Source organism: Drosophila yakuba, chromosome X (assembly GCF_016746365.2).
Source record: "Drosophila yakuba strain Tai18E2 chromosome X, Prin_Dyak_Tai18E2_2.1, whole genome shotgun sequence".
Classification (NCBI taxonomy): domain Eukaryota; kingdom Metazoa; phylum Arthropoda; class Insecta; order Diptera; family Drosophilidae; genus Drosophila; species Drosophila yakuba.
This window is the reverse complement of record NC_052526.2, coordinates 3,248,048-3,271,350: the sequence shown is the minus strand read 5'-3', so window position 1 is coordinate 3,271,350 and position 23,303 is coordinate 3,248,048. Positions and strand designations below refer to the sequence as shown.

At 44.6% G+C, this 23,303-nt stretch overlaps 4 protein-coding genes and 1 long non-coding RNA gene across 6 annotated transcripts; 3 read left to right on the top strand and 2 right to left on the bottom strand.

Annotated features, from left to right (window-relative positions):
• Positions 1-340: 340 nt before the first annotated feature.
• On the bottom strand, positions 341-6,021 carry LOC6524150 (sodium-dependent nutrient amino acid transporter 1). Its single transcript, XM_002099977.4, has 8 exons — positions 5,682-6,021; positions 2,927-3,107; positions 2,481-2,859; positions 1,427-2,168; positions 1,252-1,351; positions 1,011-1,187; positions 845-939; positions 341-775 (listed from the first exon to the last, which is right to left on the bottom strand). The coding sequence occupies exons 1-8, from the start codon at positions 5,754-5,756 to the stop codon at positions 599-601; spliced, it is 1,926 nt and encodes a 641-aa protein (XP_002100013.1). The 5' UTR covers positions 5,757-6,021; the 3' UTR covers positions 341-598.
• Positions 5,975-9,929, top strand: LOC120321454. Its single transcript, XR_005561058.2, has 2 exons — positions 5,975-6,094; positions 6,153-9,929. It is a non-coding gene; the product is annotated as an uncharacterized LOC120321454 (long non-coding RNA).
• Positions 9,523-16,099, bottom strand: LOC6524149 (A-kinase anchor protein 1, mitochondrial). The gene is made up of 5 exons (XM_002099976.4): positions 15,711-16,099; positions 11,384-12,583; positions 10,723-11,113; positions 10,519-10,652; positions 9,523-10,278 (listed from the first exon to the last, which is right to left on the bottom strand). Exons 2-5 carry the CDS (start codon positions 12,560-12,562, stop codon positions 10,210-10,212), a joined length of 1,773 nt encoding a protein of 590 aa, XP_002100012.1. The 5' UTR covers positions 12,563-12,583; positions 15,711-16,099; the 3' UTR covers positions 9,523-10,209.
• A 324-nt stretch (positions 16,100-16,423) lies between these two features.
• Positions 16,424-21,842, top strand: LOC6524148 (ubiquitin carboxyl-terminal hydrolase 16). The gene is made up of 5 exons (XM_002099975.4): positions 16,424-16,580; positions 17,035-17,471; positions 17,566-18,185; positions 18,247-19,409; positions 19,689-21,842. Exons 2-5 carry the CDS (start codon positions 17,076-17,078, stop codon positions 20,897-20,899), a joined length of 3,390 nt encoding a protein of 1,129 aa, XP_002100011.2. The 5' UTR covers positions 16,424-16,580; positions 17,035-17,075; the 3' UTR covers positions 20,900-21,842.
• Positions 21,843-22,050: 208 nt separating this feature from the next.
• LOC6524147 (lysozyme) lies at positions 22,051-22,762 on the top strand. Of its 2 annotated transcripts, none has more exons than XM_002099974.4 (3): positions 22,051-22,235; positions 22,325-22,474; positions 22,534-22,762. In XM_002099974.4, exons 1-3 carry the CDS (start codon positions 22,073-22,075, stop codon positions 22,677-22,679), a joined length of 459 nt encoding a protein of 152 aa, XP_002100010.1. In that variant the 5' UTR covers positions 22,051-22,072; the 3' UTR covers positions 22,680-22,762. The 2 variants fall into 2 exon arrangements, with proteins under 2 accessions (XP_002100010.1, XP_039229893.1); XM_039373959.2 differs by having other exon boundaries at positions 22,077-22,239.
• Positions 22,763-23,303: the final 541 nt, after the last annotated feature.

The following is a 23,303-nucleotide window of genomic DNA, read 5'->3' as shown; positions in this document are numbered from 1 at the left end:
AAAAGTAACAAGAAGAACCACTTAAAGTTAGAGGTCAATGGAAGTCGAGGGGAAATAGGAAAGAAAACTCATAAAACTGTAAATTATTAATTAATAAAGAAACCAAAGAGAATAATTGAAATTTTAACAATAATAAAGGGCTTTGTATGAGAGAAAAACAAACAAAAAGTGAATAAAAATGAAATAAAAATAAAATGTAATTACCATGTGCCTACATTTAATTGGCGAATGGGGCGGCTACGTAATCATCGCATAAACATCATCGAATTACACTGAGAACAAGGCAAGTCAAAAGTAAAATAAACACATTAGCGACATGGAATGAAAACACGAGTGCACATTCTTTGATAACAATAATTTATTTTTCTTTTTCTGCTCAATATTATCACATTTATAAATGAAGTTTGTACGTGAAATAACAAAAATAAAAAAAAGTGTATTTATTTACTGATAGATGCGATATATTCGGTCGAAGGATTGCTTCGCATTTGTGATGGCTTCATAGAGGCTGACAATGGCGTACATAAATAACAAGTGGTTATGGTTAATCGTAATCTCTGATATCCCCGCGATATCCCCACCTCTGCTACCCGCTCGTTTACTTGTTGCTGCCGCAGAAATTGGTCAATTTCCGCCAGAAGAAACCCAGTTTGGACGTACTCTTCTGGGTGGCTCTTTGGGCGGCCTTCTGATTCTTGAAGATCACCCATTCGCGCCTGGTTTCCGGATTGGCAGGACCCCATCGATCGCTGGGCTTCAACGAGGCCTTCAGCGACTGTTGGTAGAGAGTATAGAGTATAGTTTATACATCAATGAAACAGATAAAAGGGATGCAAGTCATTACCTTCCAGTAAGTGCCTTGAGGATGGGTAGAGGCATACCAAAGACCCCACAGTGGAAACTGGGCAGCTCCGATGGCGAACAGCAGCCAGCCAGCAACTGAAGTGTGCACAAAAACGTTGGTAATTAGGCCAAAATCAAGTATACGAGTATTTGGAAACGCTACTCACTGTTGGCGGCTTCGGGGAAGTAGAGTTCGCTATATTTGATCGGTTCGATGGTGGCCATCGAGTAGATGAATATAATGATCATCATGACGGGCGTAAAGAAGGACCAGCACATACGCCAGTACAATGAAACACGGCGATTGCACATGAACTCGATGTCATCGCAGAAGTTTTGCAGACCTGCAGGTATTGTCATATGTCAGCTGCACTGGGTTTAGTTATATAATATAATATTACCACTCACCATAAACCCACACGATGCCAGCAAGTTCGAAAATAGCCAGGATGAAGACCACATAGGTACCGCCATAAAAGTCCACCAAAGTGAGGATCCACTGACCGCCCTGCAAAATGGCAAAAAAGTTGTGATAGTTAAAAATAAAAAAAATTCACTTCTGGGACTTCAAAACCCAACGCACCGGCGTAACGTAGACCAATCCCATGAGGAATCCACACGCCGAGGTGATCAGCGCCACCTTCCAGTACTTCAATCCCTTGAACTGATCGCAAATGATGGTGACAATGGTGCTCTGCAGGGCCACAATGGATCCTATGCCCAGGACGAACAGCATGAAGAAGAACAGAACGGAGAACAGCTGCGGCACCGCCTGGAACTTTGATATGGCATCCGGATACGAGATGAACGCCAATCCCGTGCCACTGCGCACCACATCGCGGATGTTCTCGATCTGCAAATTGTGCGCCAGATTGCCCAATATCGCAAATATCGTAATGCCACCCAGGAGGCTAGTCAACGTATCCAGCGTGGTCACGATCATGGCATCCCTGTAGATTCCATGATCGAATCGATTGTAGGAGGCGAACATGATGATCGGTCCGGAACCCACGGCCAGCGAGAAGAAGCACTGCACCACGGCCTCCTTCCAAACGGTGGGATTCAAGAGTTCACCCCACTGTGGCTCCAGGAAGAAGAGGATGCCATCGCGTGCTCCCTCCAAGGTAACGGCCCGAATCAGCAGAACGAAGAGCACCACGTACGGGAACAGGGCCAGGAAGTAGGCCGCCTTGCCGGAACTCTTCACACCACGCATGATCACCAGGAAGATGACCACCCAGGCGACAAATAGGGCCAGTGTCAGCTTCCAATCGGGATCACCCACGCCGTCCGAGATGTCCAGCTTCTCCTTGATCACAACATTACTGCAAGTGGTTTTGTAAGTTGAAGACAGTGTTGATATTTTTCAGAGATTGACAAATTTATTGGCTAAATTCTAGTTAATTTGCTTTTGGCACATAAGCGACAAAAGAAAACCAAATAAATAATGAAAAAGCATCGTTAGAATTTCTTACTGCTGTGACTCGAAAAAGTTGTTAATGAAAACAACTAGCTTAGCTAGCTTAGTGAACACAAATCAATCAGAGAGGGGAAATAATTCAATTTGTTGTCAATTCCGTGTCATACAATAATAAGTTCTAGTGTGTGCTAAATGCTATGATAATTGCTGTACTTACAGGAAATAGAGTTCGGAGCTGCTTTGCAGTTTCTCTGTCTCATCGTTGGCCACAAAGCCAATGCCGCTCAGATTCCTGGCCGATTCGTTGGCCAAGGAGACGCCGGTTAGCAGATTGTCCACATACTCCTGCGGCCTAGAGTTCACGCAGTTGGTCCACTCATCGCGGCAATAGGACCAGGGCAACTCCGATTGGAAGGACACAAAGAGGTAATAGAGGGTCAGGGCCAGCAGCGAGGAGTAGTACGAGATGATGCAGATGGTGCCGAAGGCCTGGCCATAACCCACGCCCACGAATCCCGGCACCACCGACCAGATCTTCACCGTTCCCTGGCTCGTGAACTGGCCCATGATCATCTCCAAATAGTACATGGGTTTGCCTAGAATTATGCCGCAACCAAATCGATTTTGAAATCAAATGATATGAGATCACCATCCAATGCCTACCGATCAAGAAGAGCACTATGATGTAGGGTATGAGGAAGGCGCCACCACCATTCTCATAGGCGGTGAATGGGAACCTCCAGACGTTGCCCAATCCCACGGACACCGATATGCAGGACATGAGGAACTCCAATCCATTGCCCCAATTGGTGCGCTCCGCCGTCTGCTTTTCGGTATCTGCTTTCTGCAATGTAGCAAGATTTCCAAATGTTGATGAGCAAATACATACGTGCCGCGCGACAAGAGTGGTATCTCAAATTCGGGGAATACAAGATTTAAAAGCAGACACATGACCAAATATTTGTGCATCCATCAAGTGCACGAGTCTGCGACTTTGTCTTGGGCAAACACGATCCGGTCATGCGTGCGGCATTTGCAGATCCAATTGCAGATAACCCATGTGAAGGCAGACTTGTGAAACTAATGCGCCACCAGACTTCGCCTGATATGTGCATATATGTGACCAATTTGGAATATTTATCTTAGTGGGCCCAATTATGATTATGATTAGATTAGAATCACATTTGAAGTACGCACTCAAGAAAGGCGCCCGGCTTATCGATTCGCTGATTCGCTATTATGAGCAGAGCAGCTAAGTACTATTTTATGTATTCATTTCATGATGCCCAACCATTCAGCGATCGAGGAATCATTCCCTAAGCTATTTAGCTAAATCATTTGCTTAGCAAATTGAATGCATTTTAAAATGGATTTAAAATAGTCATAGGGGTTTTTTTCCGGCAATTACTTTAGCTAAATTCTATTAATACAACGCCCACTCGATTGCGATAAAAGCTAAACTTGTCTAGTGCATCCATCACTTTGAAAAGTTCCCCGGCAAAATTCATTCACATTCAGCGAATGCATGTCTTATCTTAAAATCAAACTACAAAATTATTAAAATGAATTAGCGTGTCAATTATATAATTAATTCTAGTCAATGACTGAGTCACAATTCCAATATCTAAATTGGAAAATTTTTGCACAAATTACTTGTGTTCGTGAAAACATCTGTCGTTGGTAATTGTAACGTGGGGATATAAAACAAAATCACTTATTTTCAAGGGTAAGAACATCCATAACATGTTAGAAAGTTTTTTTTTGGTTTTGCTTTTCATTTCAATTTAAAAGTTGCAGAACAGTTGGTGTATACAAATTATTTCGTGGCCTACACCACGACATTATGGAGTTTGAACATTACTATTATTATTTGTAATAATATGATTGCCATTTGGCGAAATCTATTTCCATCTATTTGCACGGCAGCCACAGTTGAGTAGCTGGGCCATTGTATTTTTTTTTTTGTTTTTTATCACAGAGCTGGAAACGCGGGAACTGTTTTGCCGCTTACATATTTGTTTATTCGGGAAAAAAGCTGTTTAAATAAAACAATAACTCAGCTGGCAGACTGGGCGAGTGGGCGGGGCAGGGCGGTACAGGGTGATAAGCCAGGGCAATTACGTTGGTAAATGGCAAAGAAACTGCATCATCATAGATATGTCTCCGCCACAGCGGTACGAGTATCTATGAAATAGCCGAAACCCAACTGTTTGCTTATCCAAATTTATCTGCAAAGGCAAAGCCCAAGCCGTTACAATTCTCCAACTACCATTCCATTTGAAAATATACAATGGTTCACCAGCAGGCTGTTGAACCAAAGTAAAGTGCAATTTTTTGTTGTATAGTGCATAATTGTGGGGTTTTTTCTGTCTGCACGCTGGGAAAAATTCTAACTTGGGAATCGCCATAATTGGCCATCAATAAAACCAATGCTGACCGCACTTTAATGAGGCTTTGTTTTGTATTGTCTGGATTATCAATGTCACTTTGTGGGGGGCTTCCCGCCAGGGAAAACCCTGCCATTTAAATCCACCATCAGTATAAACTTTAACGATCTATGCAGCATCTGCATTTAGCATGCAAACAAGTCTAAGGGGGATTACCTGTACCCATTATGGATATATAGTTGAAGATATATTTATAGAAACTCTCGAAAGAACCAATTTTATATGGCTGTATCTTCGTATCTTTTTACAATGCACTTTCTGGGAAATGCTGTAATATATAATAGCTGGCGGGGAAGTGAACTTGTCACTCCACAGAGCACTCGTCTATATAATATAGGTTCGTCATATGTTTATGGCTGCTGCAGTGAAAACTGGTTTCCAGCTCTTCGGCCATATAGCGAATATATAGTATAGCTTTCGCTGATTGCAAACAGATAAACTAACGATTTTGGTTCAACCCTAAAGCTCAAAATAGCTCTACAGCTCGACATTTATGATACATATAAGATATGCATGGAGTAACCGGCTGACAAAGTCTTTCACCCCACATTGGGGTGGACCGTAGACCGTAGAGCGTAGACCGTAAATCGCATATTCGTTTGTCGGTCGATTAGGCTGCAATTAAAGTCTAACAGCCTTAATGATCACAATGATCATAAAGTCATTTGGCGATCGTAAAGCCCACACTGAGTGAATTGCAAGGACGGCTAGGAAGAAGGGCCAATCAAAGCATAATTGCGGTTGAAAGTCCATTGAAGTTTTATAAACTGGTTCGCTACCACGAGTATTTCGTACAACTTTCTTGTACCAAGCGGCGTATACTTAATGCACTAAACTTACTTAGTTGATGAACGCTGTTTCTAATCTGAATCACTGGCCACTTGAGTTTTTCAAGTGCCACTCGAAAGCAATTCCATTAGGAATATTATTAGCTTCCTGATTTTTTGGATTTTTTTGGGTTCGACACTTACTTCCGTTGATGCAGCATTGGTGGTTCCATTTCCATTGGCGCTGCCATTCGATGGCTGAACTCCTTTCAATTCCATTTTTGTATCCACTTGTTAATTTTCCCGGTAAATGGCAACAGTTACTCGCGTTTTGCTCGTTTAATTGCAGTTATTTTTTTTTAAATAGTAATTAGCACATTGCATTGGCCAGCCCTTGGTTACGGTTACGCTTGGTAGCCTCAACTGCAGTTTCAGGGTTTTAGTTTTCAGTAATAGTTTCGGTTTTGGGCTTTTGGACTTGGACTTCGACTTCGGCTTCTGGCGGTGCTGGAGGCGCGCTTGTGGTGCCGTGAATGCCGCGGCTGGAACTGAGAATATTGCGAGTGCCGGCCGCTTTAAGAACCGCCAAAGTCAAGCAGCGTTTTGCCAGCGCTCAGGTAAGCAGGTAATAAGCGTGAAATTATTCACACACATATATAGCTCCGTGCTTTATAGAGAAAATCTGCGCCAGTACCTGTACCTGACTCGATTAGCTGGAAAACTTCGGCTGCACTTCGTTGGGCGATCGTGGTTCTTGGCGGTTCTTGGCGGTTCTTGGCGTTTCGGATAAGGAAGTATCCACCGAACAGCTGAAGACATCCCATCCGCACGGTGTGTACCCAAAAATCTAGTCCACACTCGAAAAAAATTAACTTCAAGATGGTAACGAACATCCAATGAGCCAAAAGCGTCCATGTTTGTTGCTCAAAGTGGTGTCATAATGCGAGTAAATAAGTCATTAGGTAAATGTTTTCCATTGCGGAATTATCTGCTAGCGTTCCATTCAAATTACCTATGAGATAAGCTGGGAATTCCATGTTACTTGAAAAGCCGCTGGTGATAAATTTATGAAGTGATCTTTCCTCTTTGTCATTTCTCTGCGTGTAAGGAAACCCCGAATGCGAGCTGTTTGCTGATTAACACACGAAGATCGTTGATAGGACAGCAGATACCCCGATAGGTAGATATAGATATATACTAGCTGTGGGCATACCTGGATTTATCAACCCAAGCCAACGTAGGTGGGGTCCACTGTACGGCGCTATAGGGGACACACTTGGACTTCGATAAAAGCCGGCAGGCGGGTATAAACTGAAAATGGTCAGCAGTAGTAAATACCTCCAGATAGACGGACCCGCAGACCCAGACACAGTAAAAGCACTTTATGAACTTATCCGAGCCGGCCGTGACTGGACAGTTTCCACAAAGATTAGACCGGCGAAGAAATCACCCCGAAATGACCAATCAAATGAAAAGGAAACGAAAACGAAAACAGAACCGCAGACAAAACCAATTAGGAATCGATAATCGCCGGGGTAATTAGGGCAGCACATATAGATTCAGAAGAATTCCAGTCATTGGCCAATTCAAGTTTTTTACAATCCTACGACCGAAGACTGAAGACCAAATACCGCTCCTGACCAGTTTCACAGTTTAGGCAAATCTCTGACGCAGAGTTCAGTTCGTCTTCAGCTTCAACTTTGATATCGCAATCGTTTTTTATCCAAGACAGAATAGTGCGGCAATCAAGGGTTCCTTTGATCGATTGCATTGAATCATGGGAATTGGAAATTGGAAATCGACATTATTGGGGGGATCGCAAACCATATCGGTCTGTGGCTAGCAGGATGATGACTTCGACTCCCTTATCGCGCGGCGATCACGTCAATCCCGCTTTTTGGATAAGAGCCCTTGAAACGGGTAAGTACATAAATTATAAAATTAGATGGCACGTTTAGCTTGCAGGTCCATAAAAATGGCGATATCTCGCACCCGATATGCCACTTCCTGGGATGATTCCCCCACTGCGATGCAGGCTGAAAGAAAATTGAATTATAAGCCCGGTTTATTCTGTTTCAATAATGTTTTATTTTAATGTACTTGCATTATATTTAGTTAATAACTAGATTTGTAAATTATTCTCACTTGAATGCGTCTATAAATTAAATCTTATTCGTAACTCTTCGTCTCTCAGCATTACTAGATAAGAAAAAAATAGAAGTACCACACACATACGATGATCTTTGAGGGAGGACACTCTTCTCTTCTCGCTATCGACTAAGATTAGTTTCAATATGTGCTCTACATCATGTCTGTTGTGTTTGCATTATCTCTATGTCAGTAAATCAGTTATCAGTTTATCAACAATTGTACAAGTGACAAATCTACAATGAATTCGATAAAAAACACCGAGAACGTTGACAACTCTGGCGCACACAAACTGAAGTTCTACTCTCATCTAGTCTAATGCTCCATTTAAAAGTAACCAATAATTAGTAATTTAGTGTTCCATAGGCTAAAATGTAGTTCTCTTTCAACCGAATTTTCAAAAAGGCGACATTAAAACGAGGATCCATTAAACGAATTTGCACTACAGTGTGGAAGGCAGCAGGAGGGGGCGGTGTGGGGGCTCGAGACCCCCTCGCCAGAAACCTCCGTGGCCTCTCCAAAAGTTGATCAAGTCAATGTTTTAGTTTAGGATAACAATAAGAATGAACTACTTTTAATTATCAAGTAAATGATAAAATAATTACACAAGAAAGATCTAAAAACAAACAGCAAAAAAAATAATTGTAGTAATAATAATAATAATGGTATAATGATAGCGTTAACTATAATATTTGTAAACTACCGTAGAAGAAGAAAAACACTCCAAGTCTTTCATGTTGACCAAATAGATAGATATTGTGTGGATCATCACTTGTACTTTATATTATCTAAGTAATTTAATTATGACGATGACGACATGAGAACGATGACGACGACTATTAAGCTGAATAATGATTTAACCTGAAATCTTTATAAAACGATTTATAAATTTATAGTATTTTCGTTGCTGCCGATCGTTTGTCAATGTAAAATACATTTAAAATAAAACTCTAATTCTTCTCAACAAAAATAAATATGATTAACACGGTTGGTTTCTTGATTGGTTGGTTGGTTGGTTGGTTGGTTGGTTGGTTGGTTAGTGTGTTATTGTGTTATCGATGTGTTGTTGGTTGATGTTGTTGTGGCTGTGCTACACTTAGAACAACTCTAGCTAAAGTTGCTGCTAGGCTAGACACCCAGAATTGGTAGCTTTAAGCGATAAGTTTGCAGCAATTAGCTTGCTTCTTGTCGTTTTAAGAAAGTACCTCTTGCATATACAAAAGAAGTTTGAAAGAAAGGCATTTAGAGGTTTTCACTCCTTCTTTTCAATAGGCTAGTTTTGGTAGCAACAATCATTGTTTCTCATTTCTTTTTTTCTTTTTTTTTTGCATTACTTTGTCTGTCAAAATGGATTTTATTTACAATGGGTTTGGGGGAAAAGTATCCATTTCTTGATGCATTCAAGGTTTTTCTGTTTTTTTTTTTGGATTGTTTGTTTTGTTTGTTATGTTTTATGTTTGTTTGTTGACTAACAATGGCACACACGCATATATAGTTAATTAGAATTTGTAACGTCACTTGTCGGCTTTTAAATGGTTTTTTTCTTTGTTAGGCATTCTGTGGCTTTAGTGCGGGTGTGGTGAGGTGAGGCGAGTGGTTGCTGCTCCTCTAACTTCCTTCCTTTTTCGCTCCTAACTGCTTCATCTTCTTTTGATCTCCAACTTTCAGCTGTTCGAAGTAATCTTGTACTTTTCGCGGTTGAGTAGTTTAAGTATATGAATACAAATTAACAAAAAAATATATGATGCATGGTAAATATATGAAGTGGTCGGTCAGATATTATCAGATGTTTAAAAAAGCCTAATATAATATTTACAGATCTCAGCAAATAGCAGCATAAAACTAAAATGATGTCAGGTTTTTTCCTTTCATTCTTACCCAGAGATATATTTAGTTGTTTGTTTTTGTCGTTTTTCTTTATATCTGATGAACGCTTGATATTTTAGTTAGGTTTAATTAGTGTATTTTTGTTTTTGTTTTTGCATTTTGTTAACGTTATAAAAACTATTTACACTAGGTAGTAATGCCTACTTATAAACTGAGTATGGTAATATCTTAAGCGGTTCGCTCTCAAGTCCGACAGCTCTATCCGATCCGTAGGATGCCCGCCCGCCCATGTGGTGCCATGTGGTCACAAATCATAACCTAGCTGATCGTCCCCCCATTTTGGTATCCAATCCTGGGCAGTCAACAAACAAACGTTTGCCTTGTTGTGTAATATGTGTGGGTTAGTGAGGTGTTAGGTGCTCTTACTCATATATGCGTGTGTGTATCTTGCGTGTGGATGTTGTTTGTTATGTAATGATTAAGGGGCTCTCTCTAGGCTCAGTCACAATCTTTCTTTGTTTTGGGGGCCTCTGCATTTGCCAGTTCTTTTGGAATCGGTCAATTGCTATATGCTATGTGCTACATGCTAACTGCAAAAGCTGCATACGAAATCCTTGATCCGAGTCCGCGCAAGACTCAAGCATTCCTTTGTTGCACTGCCAAGTTGCTTGATTTGGGTTTGAGTGATTGTTGTTTAAGTTTGCTTTTAAGTTTTCTTATAGTTCTTGGTTGCTAGTTGAGTTGTTCACTAAGGCCGTTAGTCACGCATCTCCACCCACTTTGCGAGGTTTCTGGCGACCAGTTCCTTATTGATAAAGATTACATTCTGCAATTAGAAACAAGAGTTAGAAATGTTCTGTTTCAGAAAAGGTGTGCTTGTTTTTAAAAGGGTAACTTATTTTTACAAATTTAAAAAAAAAATGGCTAATGGGTAGCTTGAAAGTGTTGATAGTTTTGTAAGCAAGCAACAGATCGAAACTGTTTTGCCATTATGTCACGCACTGTCATCAGCTATCTTGCTCCTTATAATCACTCTGTCTCTCTCTAATCGGGAGCTAATACTCACATTGGGACCTAGGGATGCGAATAAATAGATTTCTGGTATGTTGTGACTATTGTAGCCGGCGACTTGTGCTTGCAAGACAATGCCTTTGGTAAGTTGGTTAAGGATTTCGGCCGCCTCGATGGACCAGGTGCCACCTGCGTGGAAAATGAAGAATCATGGAATAAGTACACAGTATATGGATATAAAGCCCACACACACACTTACCGATGGGCTCAATGTTGGACAGGATGCATTCGGTGGCCTGGAAGGGCACATTCATGAAATCGGTGCGGATCTGTCGCAGTGTGCTGAAGCCGACATTCATGTAGCCACCGAAATCGAGGAACTTGACCAGACAACGCTCCTCGTCCTCGGGATCTGTGTCCACAATCTGGACGCGATACCACACCCCATTAATGGGTATCACGCACACGGCACTGACCTCCAAACTGGGCAGCAAGGGCGCCTCCATGGTGGAGTAGCTATCGTACAGCTGCTTCTGCAGCATAGGCAACGATGGATGCGAGGGATGCAGCGGATGCTGGATGAAAACATGCGATCCAGAAAGCACCGCACTCACCACCACATCGTTGTTGATGCCCTCGATCAGTTTCAGCTGCGGAGGAGGAGTTAGCCAAGGCATTAGAGATATATGGATGAATGGATGGATGGGGACTCGAAATCGAAGCCTTTCGATTGCGCCGACACGACACGAACAGCAGTGTTAACCACTTAGAGAGTTAGAAATAGTCTCTGCGTATTCAACGAAAGGAATACTACCATAAAATCATCAAATCAAGTCAGCTAATTAGACATCTAATCAGCTATAGCCATGTCGTGTCGGCGGCATCGTTACCATTGTCATCGTCACACCATCACCACTCACTTGTAGATTGTAGAGGGTTTCGTTCGAAAGAGGAACTATGGTCTGGGGAAGCGCAAAGTGGATGCGTTGCATGGTGAAGTTCGGATACCGCTTGGCCGGCAAACGTTGACGGATCATGGCCAGGGCGGCATCAATCTCGCTCTCCGTTCCCTCAATGGTGCAGATGCGCACCTTACCCGAGTAGGGATTCTTACTTAAAGCCACACTGGCTAGGGTTTTGGCCTTGATTTGGTTAATAAACGCCCGCTTGCGGCCGTACAGGTGACCAATCAGGCTAATGGGGAAGAGGAACTCGTAGCTGGTCTTCACGCGTGTCGCCTCCGAACGCGGCAAGCTGGATCCTTTGCCAGAATCGCCCGATTGCACGCTGCAAATGCTCAGCGATGGACTGGCCGCATCCACATTGCGCTTCTGGTTGCCATTGCTATCCACCACTTCCTCCTTGAGCACCGTCTGCTCCTCATCCTGGTCGAGCTCCTCCTGATCAGCCTCCTTCTTGGAGGACTCCTCCTTGGAAGCCTTCTCCTTGGGCTCACAGTTGTTGTTCTGCTCGCACTCCTTGGTGGTGTAGTTGGTATCCAGGAAGGAGTTCTCTGGCGATATCTTGGGTGTGCGTGTGGCCTTGATCACCACCGGTTCCACCGTCTTTTGGCTAGCCTTACGATTGTGGAAGGATACGCGTGTGTTTACCGAATCGGGTAAATCACGTGGCGACGATAGATTTTCGAAATCCTCGTCTATCGAGCAGAGTTTCTTGTGCTCGGCGTCCTGTATCTTTGACTTCAGCATTTCGGAATCGATCTGCTGCTGATGCTTGCCATTTGAAGTGCGTCCATTGCTCTGTATTTTGATTGGTGCTGATTTACCATACAACATGGTTGTGGGACTATCCTTCTCGTCACTGCTACTTCCGTTTCCGCTCCCGCTTCCGTTGACTATAGTTCCATTGATGTTCATCGACTTGCTGGCCGGCTGCTGCGGCAGTTTACCATTCTGCAGGACACCGTTGGCCTTGCGCGCCTGCACAGTGGGCTCAATCGACGAGTCGTTAATGGCCGATGAGTCCTCGTCGTCGGGCTTGTCTAAACGATTTTTATTTCTACGCCGAAACCAAAAGACGCCGAGTATAAATGCTACACCGGGCAGTGAGAGGTAGAGTAGAGGACGACCGGATACCATTTTCGCTGAATATTGAAGGATCTGAAAGGGAGAAGTTACGTTAGTTTGTGCGATCTTAAAAGTATACTAAAGTGAACTGTCACATAAACAAGATGAATTACTATTCATGTGTTACTTTGATTACGCTAATATTTTGACAAAAATAAATTAGTTTTTATATGTGCAATATTTAAACGAGTTAAGGTTTGTTATTAAATTTACTATTGGAAAATATGTGTGAGCTCTTATCAGGGCAACAATTTACAAATCAAGTAGCGTCGTATATAATTACTTAAAAAGCTTGTCATGACACAAGATAAGAAATGGTACACAATATGCAATTCGACAATATGTGTCGAATACTTTTAAGATTTGAATGAAGTGCTTTGAATTTGCTTTTAAATAAGTGAAGGAATTAATTATTTTAATCCATTTTGAAGAAGTTGCTAAAACCATCCACTTGAATATTGTTTTAAAATAAAAACTACAAATATATATTTGAAAAACCTATAAAAAGGTTTTGAATTGGTTTTACGAATCACGAGACCCGCGTGCATGTGCTCGTTTGCATAAGTGTGCGTGTGTGTGTGTTTGCCAGTGTGTTTGATTTTGGTTTTTTCCTTTCTGAACTTTTGCGTATTAATAGCAACAAATAAATACGTAAATAAAGACAACAACACAAATGCCGAGAGAGAAAGAGAAAGGGAGAGAGAAGCGAACGAAAAAGGTGAAAAGCGATTTTTGAATGCCACGCGGAAGGGAAAAACGCAACGGGAGAGAGCGAGAGAGATGGAGCAAAAGATCGCATGCAAAGAGCGCGTGCGCAAGAACGCCAAAGAGCGGCGGCAAAGAACGGAAGAACAGAAGAGAGACGCAAGAAGAAACCGTTACGTTTACGTATGCCAATGGCAAATGTTACGAAATCATTACAAAACAAAACTAAAAGTTACGAAAACAACAGCTTTGCCAGAAATTCTTCACCTCTTCACTAAATAAATGTGTCTTTGTAAATCACTACTAGGATAAAACTGATTCGTTGCTTCTTCCGGTTTCGTTTTTATTTTTCTTTTTTTTTTCGTTTTATGGAACCAATTCGCTTCGGCTTATTTTTTGGAGTTTATGTTTATTTTTATTTCGTTTTCGAAATGCCGGCGAAATTCTTCGAGAGATTCGAGATATCGACTGCTTGATATATGAAGGGAAACTACTTTGCCCGCCTTCTAATTGCCAATTCCTCTGGCTTTTTATTTTTATTATTTTATTTTTTTTATTTCGGCACCACCGATTCTCCGCTCTTCACTCCATTCGCTCTTCCGCATCTGCGGCCCCCACCACTCCCCGCAAAAAAGAGAGGATGCGTGGTGGCAAAAGTTTTTTTTAGCGCCCCTTTCCACCCACACACTCACACATCCCTCCAAGCGGGAAAGAGACAGAGAGGCGGGGAGATGAAGAGAGAGTGGCGGGCTCATAAGAACAAAGAAATTCGAAAACCGTTATTTAAAATCCATTAAAATGCGTTTTACAAACCATTCAAATTTCGTCAACATTGCCGCACAGTGGGCTCAAAAAGTGCTAGTCATACTGAACAGTGGTTCAAATTATACGCACTTCAGAGTTAGTGATCTTTGCGTGTTAATTATACGCCCTAATCATACGATTATACCTATATTCATACTACTTAAATAATTACAGGAAGTAAGAACTGATTTCCCCCACTGTACTGAGTTTTCCCTCCGTCAATATCGTCACTTTGTTAGGGCCCAAAGGTCCTCGGTTGCACAGTGGACAGATGATAAGCTCTATCGGAAAGCAACAAAACTACATACGTACATACATACATATACATATATGTATACATATATGCATGTATTTATTTATGTATAGCGACAGATCACCGGTTTGTGGGTGTGTGTAGGGGGGAGGCGGGTATAAGGGGCCAGTGGGGTGCTATAAAATGCCTATGGAAGGGCAACTGGGCAGACAGCTGTGGCATTTCCTAATCGTCGAAACCGGGTTACGGGAATTTTTTCAGATTAAATTTTATACCCTTTGCAGGCAGTATGTCAACTTGTTGCCTAAGCTTGCAACTCTTTGAATAAAATACATAATAAATAAATAAATGCATAATATAAGGGTGAACTGTGTAGTTTTAGTATATTTGTTATCAACCCTGGGATTTAAACGACAAAATGTAATACAAGGGCACAACAACTTCGCGATGGTCTTTTAGCTTTATTTTTTTATTTCCTTCGCTGTAAGCTTGTTTACACATGAATATTGATGTGCGTGTGTGTCTGTGCGTGTCTCGGTATGCAAACAAACATGTTTAGGCATGTTTTGTGTATGCCTTTTGGTTATTTGTTATTTTTTGACTTTGAACTTGCACATTGTTGTTGCTCCAAACTCGAATACCCGTGCGGCCGAAAGAAGAAGAAGAGGAAGCCGACGAACTGGGAGGTGAAGCAACAGCCTAAAAATTTGAAATTCCCACTTTAAAACTCCGAACAGGCAAGAGCGACACAGAGAGGCAGGCCAAAAGAGAGCACAGCACCAAAACAACAACAAGTCAGGTGCAACCACATTGCCAGCTAGCCGAAAAAAAAAGTCCACATTGTTATAATCTTGGCAACGTGGTTTCCGATCATATGGTGGCCAAAAATGGGCGGGGATTGTATAATCGGGGGAAATACCTCTTTGTATACATATATACATAGACGCAATAGATTTTGTGGGAGTGGCAGCTCCTTGTCGCCTTTGCTCTCTTTTAGGCTAAAAAACCCAAAATTAACGGTGAAAGCTGTAACACACAGACGCACTTATGCTGAGCATGAGTTTGTGTGCGTGCGGGTGTGTGTGAGTGTTGGCATTGTGTAATCGCCGATTTGAACTCCAATTTTTTCCATAGCCACCCACTGTCACTTTGCCGGAACAACGACAACAACCACATCGGCAAAGCCATACACTGAACAAAAAGCTGACAAAAAAGGGTAGTGAAAAGTTGGCAGAGGAACAGGGAATGATGTGCGAATATAGCTGAACACACGGACAGTGGAACAAATCCGCACAGAACAGAACATGACACCATTTTCCATCTCATCTCTCTGTTTTGGCAAACACACACACGCACTTTTTTGTACTAGGTTATGTTCCGCGTGCTGCGATTTCTTACCTTTGGGAACCGCTTGGGTAACTTATTTTGTTCACTATCTTTGGGTGATTTCAATGCTATCTACCGCACACGCGTGTTGGGTATTGTTTTTGATTATTTACTGGCGATTTATTGTCGTTTTCTCAACGCTACGGAGCTGCACGAATTAAACACGTGTCTACGTTCCACCTTTTACAAATCACAATAACATGGCCGGCGTGCGGCAGTGTTGCCATCCCTTCGCGAAACTCTGGCAATCGGAGCTGCCTGCTTAATCACGCGCACTCGCGGCAGTCAAATGTCCGACTTGCAAGCGCCGTGCACAAAAAAAAAAGAAAAAAACACTTCTTAGTTGAAATTGCACCCGAATTGTTTGTACAGAGCCAAAAAACGTGTGTACCGAGTGCTGGTCATCGAATCGAATGGCAGCACATGCACAGACAGGGCTGCTCACGCTTGTCGATAGGTATCGATTGAGGCCGGGCAACTCAGCTCTGGCGGCGCTGCCACCTACTGCGCATAATTGTTGCACATTATGCGATATTTCGAGACCATATTTTTGGGGCATTCAAACATATTGAAACCAAATTCTGTGAAAATTAATCGTAGTTTTTTGTTTGACGAATTCGTCGGAACAGCTTACTAATACTTAAGTCCAAGGTTTAAAGATATATTGAATAATAACTTGTATTTCGAAAACGTTATGGAGATTCTGACAACGGCTCAATTTGGCCACACGGGTGTTTCGACCAAAATAAGCAACGGTCACACTTGGTCACGTCGCTCACGTTTTCTATTTACGCATATACGAATAAAAAACGCATTGGAGTGCTGTAAAACATATATGTTGTATGCTCATGTGCAACGGATCTCGCAGCGAGTACATTTAAGGTAATACGCGTATTCTGAAGATTTCGCGCAAAGCCAGTGGCTGCTGTGCATGAGTGGGTTATCTTAGTTCGTGTTTGTGTGTCCGTTTGCGTGTGTGTGAGTGCGGAGTCCTTTGGATTCCCATGAAATCACCCAAAAAGGGTAATACATATATGTTTGGATGGCCACACAACCGTGGGGGCGGGGCTAGCGGGGGCGCTCAATATCGTTGACTGGCAGCGGGGCGACGAACTTAACCTCAAATCCTGGGTCACAATTCCAAACGTGACGAAAGACAACAAAGCAAACAAAGCAAATAATGTCAGTCAGTTGGTGCGAGTTCCAATCGAAATCACAGTCGCTGCCAGTTATCCAACTTGATTGCCCAATTAGAAGCAAGCAGCGAGTGTCCATATCCCTTGCATTCCATACAATTCCAAATCCATCTGATTGCAACGCTTCATATTTCCTGCAGAGCGCGTCCACAAGGAGGCCAAGGCCAAAAAGGTGCTCGCCATGGTGAAAAAGCGTCAGGCGGACAGTCACGACCACGAGAGCTCAACGGATTCCGGCGATGAGGAGCTGCACCATCGGAACGCACTCGGCTCCGCCGGACAGGTGGATGGCGCCACGCCCACCACCGCCAGCTGTCAGCACATCAAAAAGGCGGTGGATGCTGCCCGTCTAAGGCGTCTACTGAAGTCCACGGGGCTGCTCTACGAGTGCAGTCAGTGCCAGAAGCTGGGCAAGACAGTGGGCAGCGGAGCGGGATCGGAATCGGGAGAAGGAGCTGGCGGTTCAGGCGGAGATCCCGCAGACTTCGAGTTCGACAGCACCCTGTGGCTGTGCCTCAAGTGCGGCAGCCAGCTGTGCGGGAGGGCACGCCACAAGCACGCCTTAGAACATTACCAGGTGAGCAGGGATCCAAGCACTCCATTGAACTTTAGTCACGCCAGTTGCAAAAGATTTCAACGTTTTACATTGATACTCCATATGGGTATTTCAGACACCTCATTCGGACTCGCATGCCCTCGCCATGAATACGCGCTCCTTCGACATTTGGTGTTATGAGTGCGACATGAAGATCTGCTCCAATCTGCGCAAGAACCTGCTGGAGTGCGTGGAGCTGGTCAAGAAGTTGGCCCAGAAGCCGCCCACTGCCACGGTCACGCCCAGTCCGCCCACGATTAGCTACATCGAGCAGAAGATTAAATCCACGCTGGAGCACCTCACACCGATCGTGCCAATGACTGGCGGATCATTTGACGACTCCGGCGGAGGAGGGGCTCTGGCGATGGGCGCCGGCGGAGGATCTCGAAGCAGCCAGGTGGCCATACCGATGCCACCACCACCGCCTAGTTCCGGGCAATCGCCCTCAGACTCGCTGACGAGTGTGCCGGGCATGGCAAAGAGAATTGGTCAGTACTCGGCCACCACCAATGGCGACACTGGGGACAGGCGAGTCTTGACCCTGGAAACGCCGCGTATCGAAATGGACCGGCTGCCGCGCGTGCGAGGATTGACCAACCTGGGCAATACTTGCTTCTTTAATGCGGTGATGCAGTGCCTCGCCCAGACGCCGTTCCTACTTAGCGTGCTAAGAGAACTGGCGGAGCCCGGGGAAGAGTAAGTTCATAGCTAATGTGTATGTAAAGCAATTATATTTGATGTGTACTTCTTTCTACAGATTTGTCTTACCTGGAGGAACCTTCAACATAAAGGACAAAGGAGACATTGAGCTGCCCATGATCAAGGGTACCCTCTCCTCTTGGGGCGGACTCACCGCCGCGTTAGCTAATGCCCTTGAGGAACTGCAGGCGGGCGGTTGTGTATTTACGCCCAGCAAACTCTTCGACAGGTTGTGCATGAAATGTCCACAGTTTACGGGCGGCGATCAGCATGATGCTCACGAACTGCTGCGCCAGCTGCTGGAGAGCGTGCGGAACGAGGATCTAAAGCGCTACCAGCGTGTGATTCTGCAGAACCTTGGCTACAAGGATCAAGATGTCAATAGTGTGTCAGAGGAGATGCGACAGAAGTGCAAGATCTATGGCAACCAAGCAGGAGACCGCATCCTGCGCCCGGAGCAGGTATTCCGTGGCTTCCTCGTGTCAACGCTCACCTGCCAGGACTGTCACAGCGTTTCCTCGCGGCACGAGTACTTTCTGGACATGTCGCTGCCCGTGGCCGTAGAGAAGCCACAGCCGCCGCAGCGCCGAAAGCCAAGTCCTGAGCTCAGTCCAGCGCCCGGCAGCTCCAGCGTCACCCAGACCTCCAGTCAGCCGACGATAAACACCAAGTTTACGGATGGAAGCGTCAACTTTACAGCCTCATCTACGTCCTTCTTCCTGCACGCTGGCGAGGAGGGATCCCTGGGCCCATCCAAATCGCAGGTGAAGAAGGAGAAGGAGCGCGAGCGTAAAGCAAAGCGGGCGGCCAAGCACCAGCGCCACAAGCAGGCCCAGAAGTTAAGCCATAAGCTGAACGGGAATGACAGCGGAAATGGAAATGAATTGGCCGAGTCCGGAGAACCAAACGCTGCTCCACTGGCTTCCCTCGGTGCCGGCGATGGCCAAGCTAACGATGGCCCCGAACAGCCCAAGGTCCAGACCGAGGACTCCACCTCGTCCAGCGTGACTACTTCGGAGCACTCCGATGCCGATGTTGAGGACAATCTGGTTGAGGACACAGCCCCGCCGTCCGCTACCAATGTGTCGAGCAGTTCGGCATCTTTGACAGCTCCCTCCAAGTTCTACACGGACAGCAATGGAAATGCCCAGCAGCTGGGCGAGAAGCGCGACGACACGCCGGAGCACATGGACAAGGATTCGCTCGAAGAGGACGAGAATGGTGAGTGGAAGGAGTGTGTTACATTTCATTATTTAATTATGACCTCTAAACCGAAGTACTTTGCAATAGCCCATACTTTATGCATACATATGTAGTTCTCAAGATTAACTTAATATGTATATACTTGAGTTTGCTTTTGTAATTATAAAGATTGCATTCGCATGCAAGTTGATTTGGTTTATACAAAACACTGTTCGTGATTAGCATTGCTGTGCGAAAGTTGAACAATTGCCTTTTATAATATACTGACTCGTCGTATTTGCTTTCATACGCTTGCAGACTCGGGAATCGCCACCAGTCCAGCACCCACAGCAACCAACAGCAGCACCAGCACGAATGCCACAGGTAACAACAACTCTGGTTCCGGATCTGGCGTCCTGGAGGATGCCTCCGCGCCAGCGAGCCTGGTCAGTGCTGGACTTTCAGAGAAAGGCGCCTCGCTGATCCGCCAGATCTCAGTGGAAGCTGAGCAGGGTGCATCCAATGGCACAGCTGGCGAAGCTAGAGAAGCCAAGGCGATAGCGCAGCCAGCGAAGACTGCTAACCAGGCCCAGGCACAGGCACAGGTCCAGGCCCAGAGCCAGGCCCAAGCCTTGGCGCAAGCCCAGGCCCGTGCGAAGCGAGTGCGCACGCAGAGCTACTCGGACTGGAGCACCACGATAGCGCCGCGTTACCAGTGCGAGGATGGAGAGTGCTCGGTGCAGTCCTGCCTGAACAATTTCACCGCTGTCGAACTGATGACGGGGCAGAACAAGGTGGGATGCGACAGCTGCACGCAGCGCATTAACGGCAGCGATCCGAAGGCCAAGTCGGTAAACACCAATGCAACGAAGCAGCTGTTGGTCTCCAGTCCGCCAGCGGTGCTCATTCTGCACCTGAAACGCTTCCAGCTGGGGCCGCGCTGCGTCTTCCGCAAGCTGACGCGCCCGGTTAGCTATCCCAATTTGCTGGACATTGCCGCCTTCTGTGGCTCCAAGGTGAAGAATTTGCCTAACATTGATCGCAAGCAGAAGAAGCTGTTGTACGCGCTGTACGGCGTGGTGGAGCACTCGGGTGGCATGTATGGTGGCCACTACACGGCGTATGTGAAGGTGCGGCCAAAGGTGACGCCGGACGACAAACGCTGGAAGTTCCTGCCGCACGGCAGTAAAGCGGAACTGGACCAGGACGATGATCAGCTGAAGAAACTGGAGGAGCTGCTTGCCAAGGAGAAGGCGCGTGAACTGCACCTGAAGGCGATGGACGACAGCGATGACTTCAGCAACTCCAGCAGCAACTCGTCCACCTCCGACGAGAGCCATGCCCCAGCCACGCCGCTCGAGGAGCAGCTGCCGCAGCAGTCGCAGCAGCAGCAGCAGGAGGAGGCCGCTAACGTGCATGCGCCGCCTGGCAAATGGTATTACGTGTCCGACTCGCGTGTTCAGGAGGTCAGCGAGGATACGGCTCTGAAGGCCCAGGCCTATCTGCTCTTCTACGAACGCATATACTAGGGACTAGGTCATGCTATAAGCGGGACTGAGGATGCGAGGCAAAGAAGATGAACCATTGGAATCCTAGATTTGAGACAGAGACGGATATAGAGATAGAGACAGAGACAGACAGAGTGCCGGAGAAAGAGAAGGCAGATACTCACACATGCCAAATGCATTTGGTTTCTCCCACTCAAAATTAGTTGTACACTTTCGTTATTTTTTTTTTGGAACAAGCTTTAGTTAGTTAAACAAAACGACGGAAGAAACGCACGCACTCATTTTAAATTGTAGTTCTCAGGAGTTTGGCTTTTGTGTTCTCGTTTTACATGTACTTGTTCTTTAGTAGTTAACGAAAAGACACTGAAGGGAAATTATCATGTTTTACTAGCTGTAAGTTTTTTTGGTACCAACATTGCCCATAACTACGACAGAATGTTACTTAAAACTACCCACATCAGAAACATGGGGGAAAATTCGCTGAAAGGCCCGAAAGGAAATCAACACGGAATGGATAACTAAAAACGCAAAAGCACGAAGAAGAAGAAGAAAACGTGAGGGGAAAACCAAGAGAGAAACTATTTGCTGATGTTCATAAGTTATTATAACGAATACGAATGAAATAAAAAACCAATTGCTCGCTTCTGCCAATATATTTAACTTTGCAGTAACTTAACTTATGTACACATACTATATATATATTTAATATATATACACTATATAACGGGCCCATATACATACCGCCCACGTAGATATTTACAAGTTCAGTCAAGGAGTAAATGTTTTGGACCTACGTAGCGAAAGAATTGGCAAGAGGAGAGAGATTTATACAATAGCGAAAAATAAATAATTATACACACACAGTTTATCTTGTGACCTAGGCTTAACTATCGATTTAATTATGATAACTAACCAACCATGGACTCTATGTATATTAAAGAGAGAAACGATTTATGAACGCAAACAGCAGTCGCTGGTGATTTTAATAACCCAAAAGCGAGAGCTCCCTTTCAGTAAGGGAATGGGATCAAGCATCAGCTTATCTGCCACCGGGTCTCCACTATCTGCCTTCCATCTGACCCCATTGGATGCCATCCCATCCCATTCCATCTTATCCCATTTCCCGGAGGCATTTGGCCAAGGTCACTCGATTCTACGACGCTGCCACAGGTGCCATCGCCAAGCAGTCGCAATATGAGAGCTGCGCTGTTCGGATCGTGGTTCTGGCTGGGATTGGGATTGCTCCTGCTGCTGGCCGGCGACTCCGTCTTGGTTTCCGCCAAGCACTTCTTGCGCTGTGAACTGGCACGCAAGCTGCTCGACCAGCATGGCTTCGAACGCAGTCTGCTCTCCAATTGTGAGTGGGTGTAACCAATGTAGATATATCAATGATCTAAATGGGGGTGGCCAGTGATCTTCTGTGACTTATGATTTCGCCCATTTAAGGGATTTGTTTGCTGGAGCACGAAAGTGATTTGGATACCGGCAGGATCGCCACCAATCCGAATGGATCTCGCAACTATGGGTTGTTCCAAATCAATGGCCGGTTTTGTCAGGAGGGAAGACGTGGCGGCATCTGCAATGCCAAGTGCGAAGGTTTGAAGGCTCCTCCTGGAAATCGCATTATTCCATTCAAGTTGAACATCTATTTGTAGATTTTCTGGAGGAAAATCTAAGGGAGTCAGCCACTTGCGCCAAGCGCATCCAAACCACGGATGGTTTTCGCCACTGGGCAGGATGGCAACGATATTGCCGAAACACCCAGAATTTGCCTAATCTTAAGGTCATCTGTGGTATCTAGCAGTAATTAAGTTATTTGCATTCATTTGCTATGCTTGCTATAGCAAATAAATATACTTAAAATATACTCTAAAGTTATCTTAATAGCTAAATAGTTTTGATATCTTCAAGAACTGTGGCCCCAAACTTACACTTAATAAAATTAACTACAACGCTAAGGAGTTCCTACAAAATTCGCGCTGTACCTTGGACGAAAGCAAACAAATGGAATACAGGCGGTTGATCCGAACCCAAATCGGTTTTGCAATGTGGTGAGTTTGGACTCAACAAAGCTTGCGATCGGTTTAAAACCATATCGCACTGACAACCCTACTCGCTCTCTCAGTTTTTCTCCGACATTGGCTCATTATCAAGTTAACGAAAGCTTTGAGCTTTTGCGCCAAAACTTTGTGGAGCACTTGGGGGCACTATCTCACGTACGTGGGGCTTTCATTTGGCGACATCGGCCGAACAAATCGGAGCGTTTTTTCGCAACGTGTGTTCACAAGAGATCAAAATACATTCAACCCAGAAAGTATGAAAAAAAAAGAAAGCAAAGTCAAGCCCAGTGCCAGAGATTCGCGCTCTGATATATAACAATCGCATTTCATATATATATATAATATATATTAAACTATGTGAAGAT

Coding starts and splice junctions, on each gene's coding strand:
- LOC6524150 (XM_002099977.4), bottom strand. CDS start 5,756: ATGGAATTGAAAGGAGTTCAGCCATCGAATGGCAGCGCCAATGGAAAT. Junction 1,352..1,426: donor GATTGGTCTACGTTACGCCG/GTGCGTTGGGTT, acceptor GCCATTTTGCAG/GGCGGTCAGTGGATCCTCAC. Junction 776..844: donor CTCAAGGCACTTACTGGAAG/GTAATGACTTGC, acceptor CTCTACCAACAG/TCGCTGAAGGCCTCGTTGAA.
- LOC6524149 (XM_002099976.4), bottom strand. CDS start 12,562: ATGGTATCCGGTCGTCCTCTACTCTACCTCTCACTGCCCGGTGTAGCA. Junction 10,653..10,722: donor GTCCAACATTGAGCCCATCG/GTAAGTGTGTGT, acceptor TTTTCCACGCAG/GTGGCACCTGGTCCATCGAG. Junction 10,279..10,518: donor TCGCATCCCTAGGTCCCAAT/GTGAGTATTAGC, acceptor TTCTAATTGCAG/AATGTAATCTTTATCAATAA.
- LOC6524148 (XM_002099975.4), top strand. CDS start 17,076: ATGGTGAAAAAGCGTCAGGCGGACAGTCACGACCACGAGAGCTCAACG. Junction 17,472..17,565: donor ACGCCTTAGAACATTACCAG/GTGAGCAGGGAT, acceptor TGGGTATTTCAG/ACACCTCATTCGGACTCGCA. Junction 19,410..19,688: donor GCTCGAAGAGGACGAGAATG/GTGAGTGGAAGG, acceptor ATACGCTTGCAG/ACTCGGGAATCGCCACCAGT.
- LOC6524147 (XM_002099974.4), top strand. CDS start 22,073: ATGAGAGCTGCGCTGTTCGGATCGTGGTTCTGGCTGGGATTGGGATTG. Junction 22,236..22,324: donor ACGCAGTCTGCTCTCCAATT/GTGAGTGGGTGT, acceptor CGCCCATTTAAG/GGATTTGTTTGCTGGAGCAC. Junction 22,475..22,533: donor CTGCAATGCCAAGTGCGAAG/GTTTGAAGGCTC, acceptor ATCTATTTGTAG/ATTTTCTGGAGGAAAATCTA.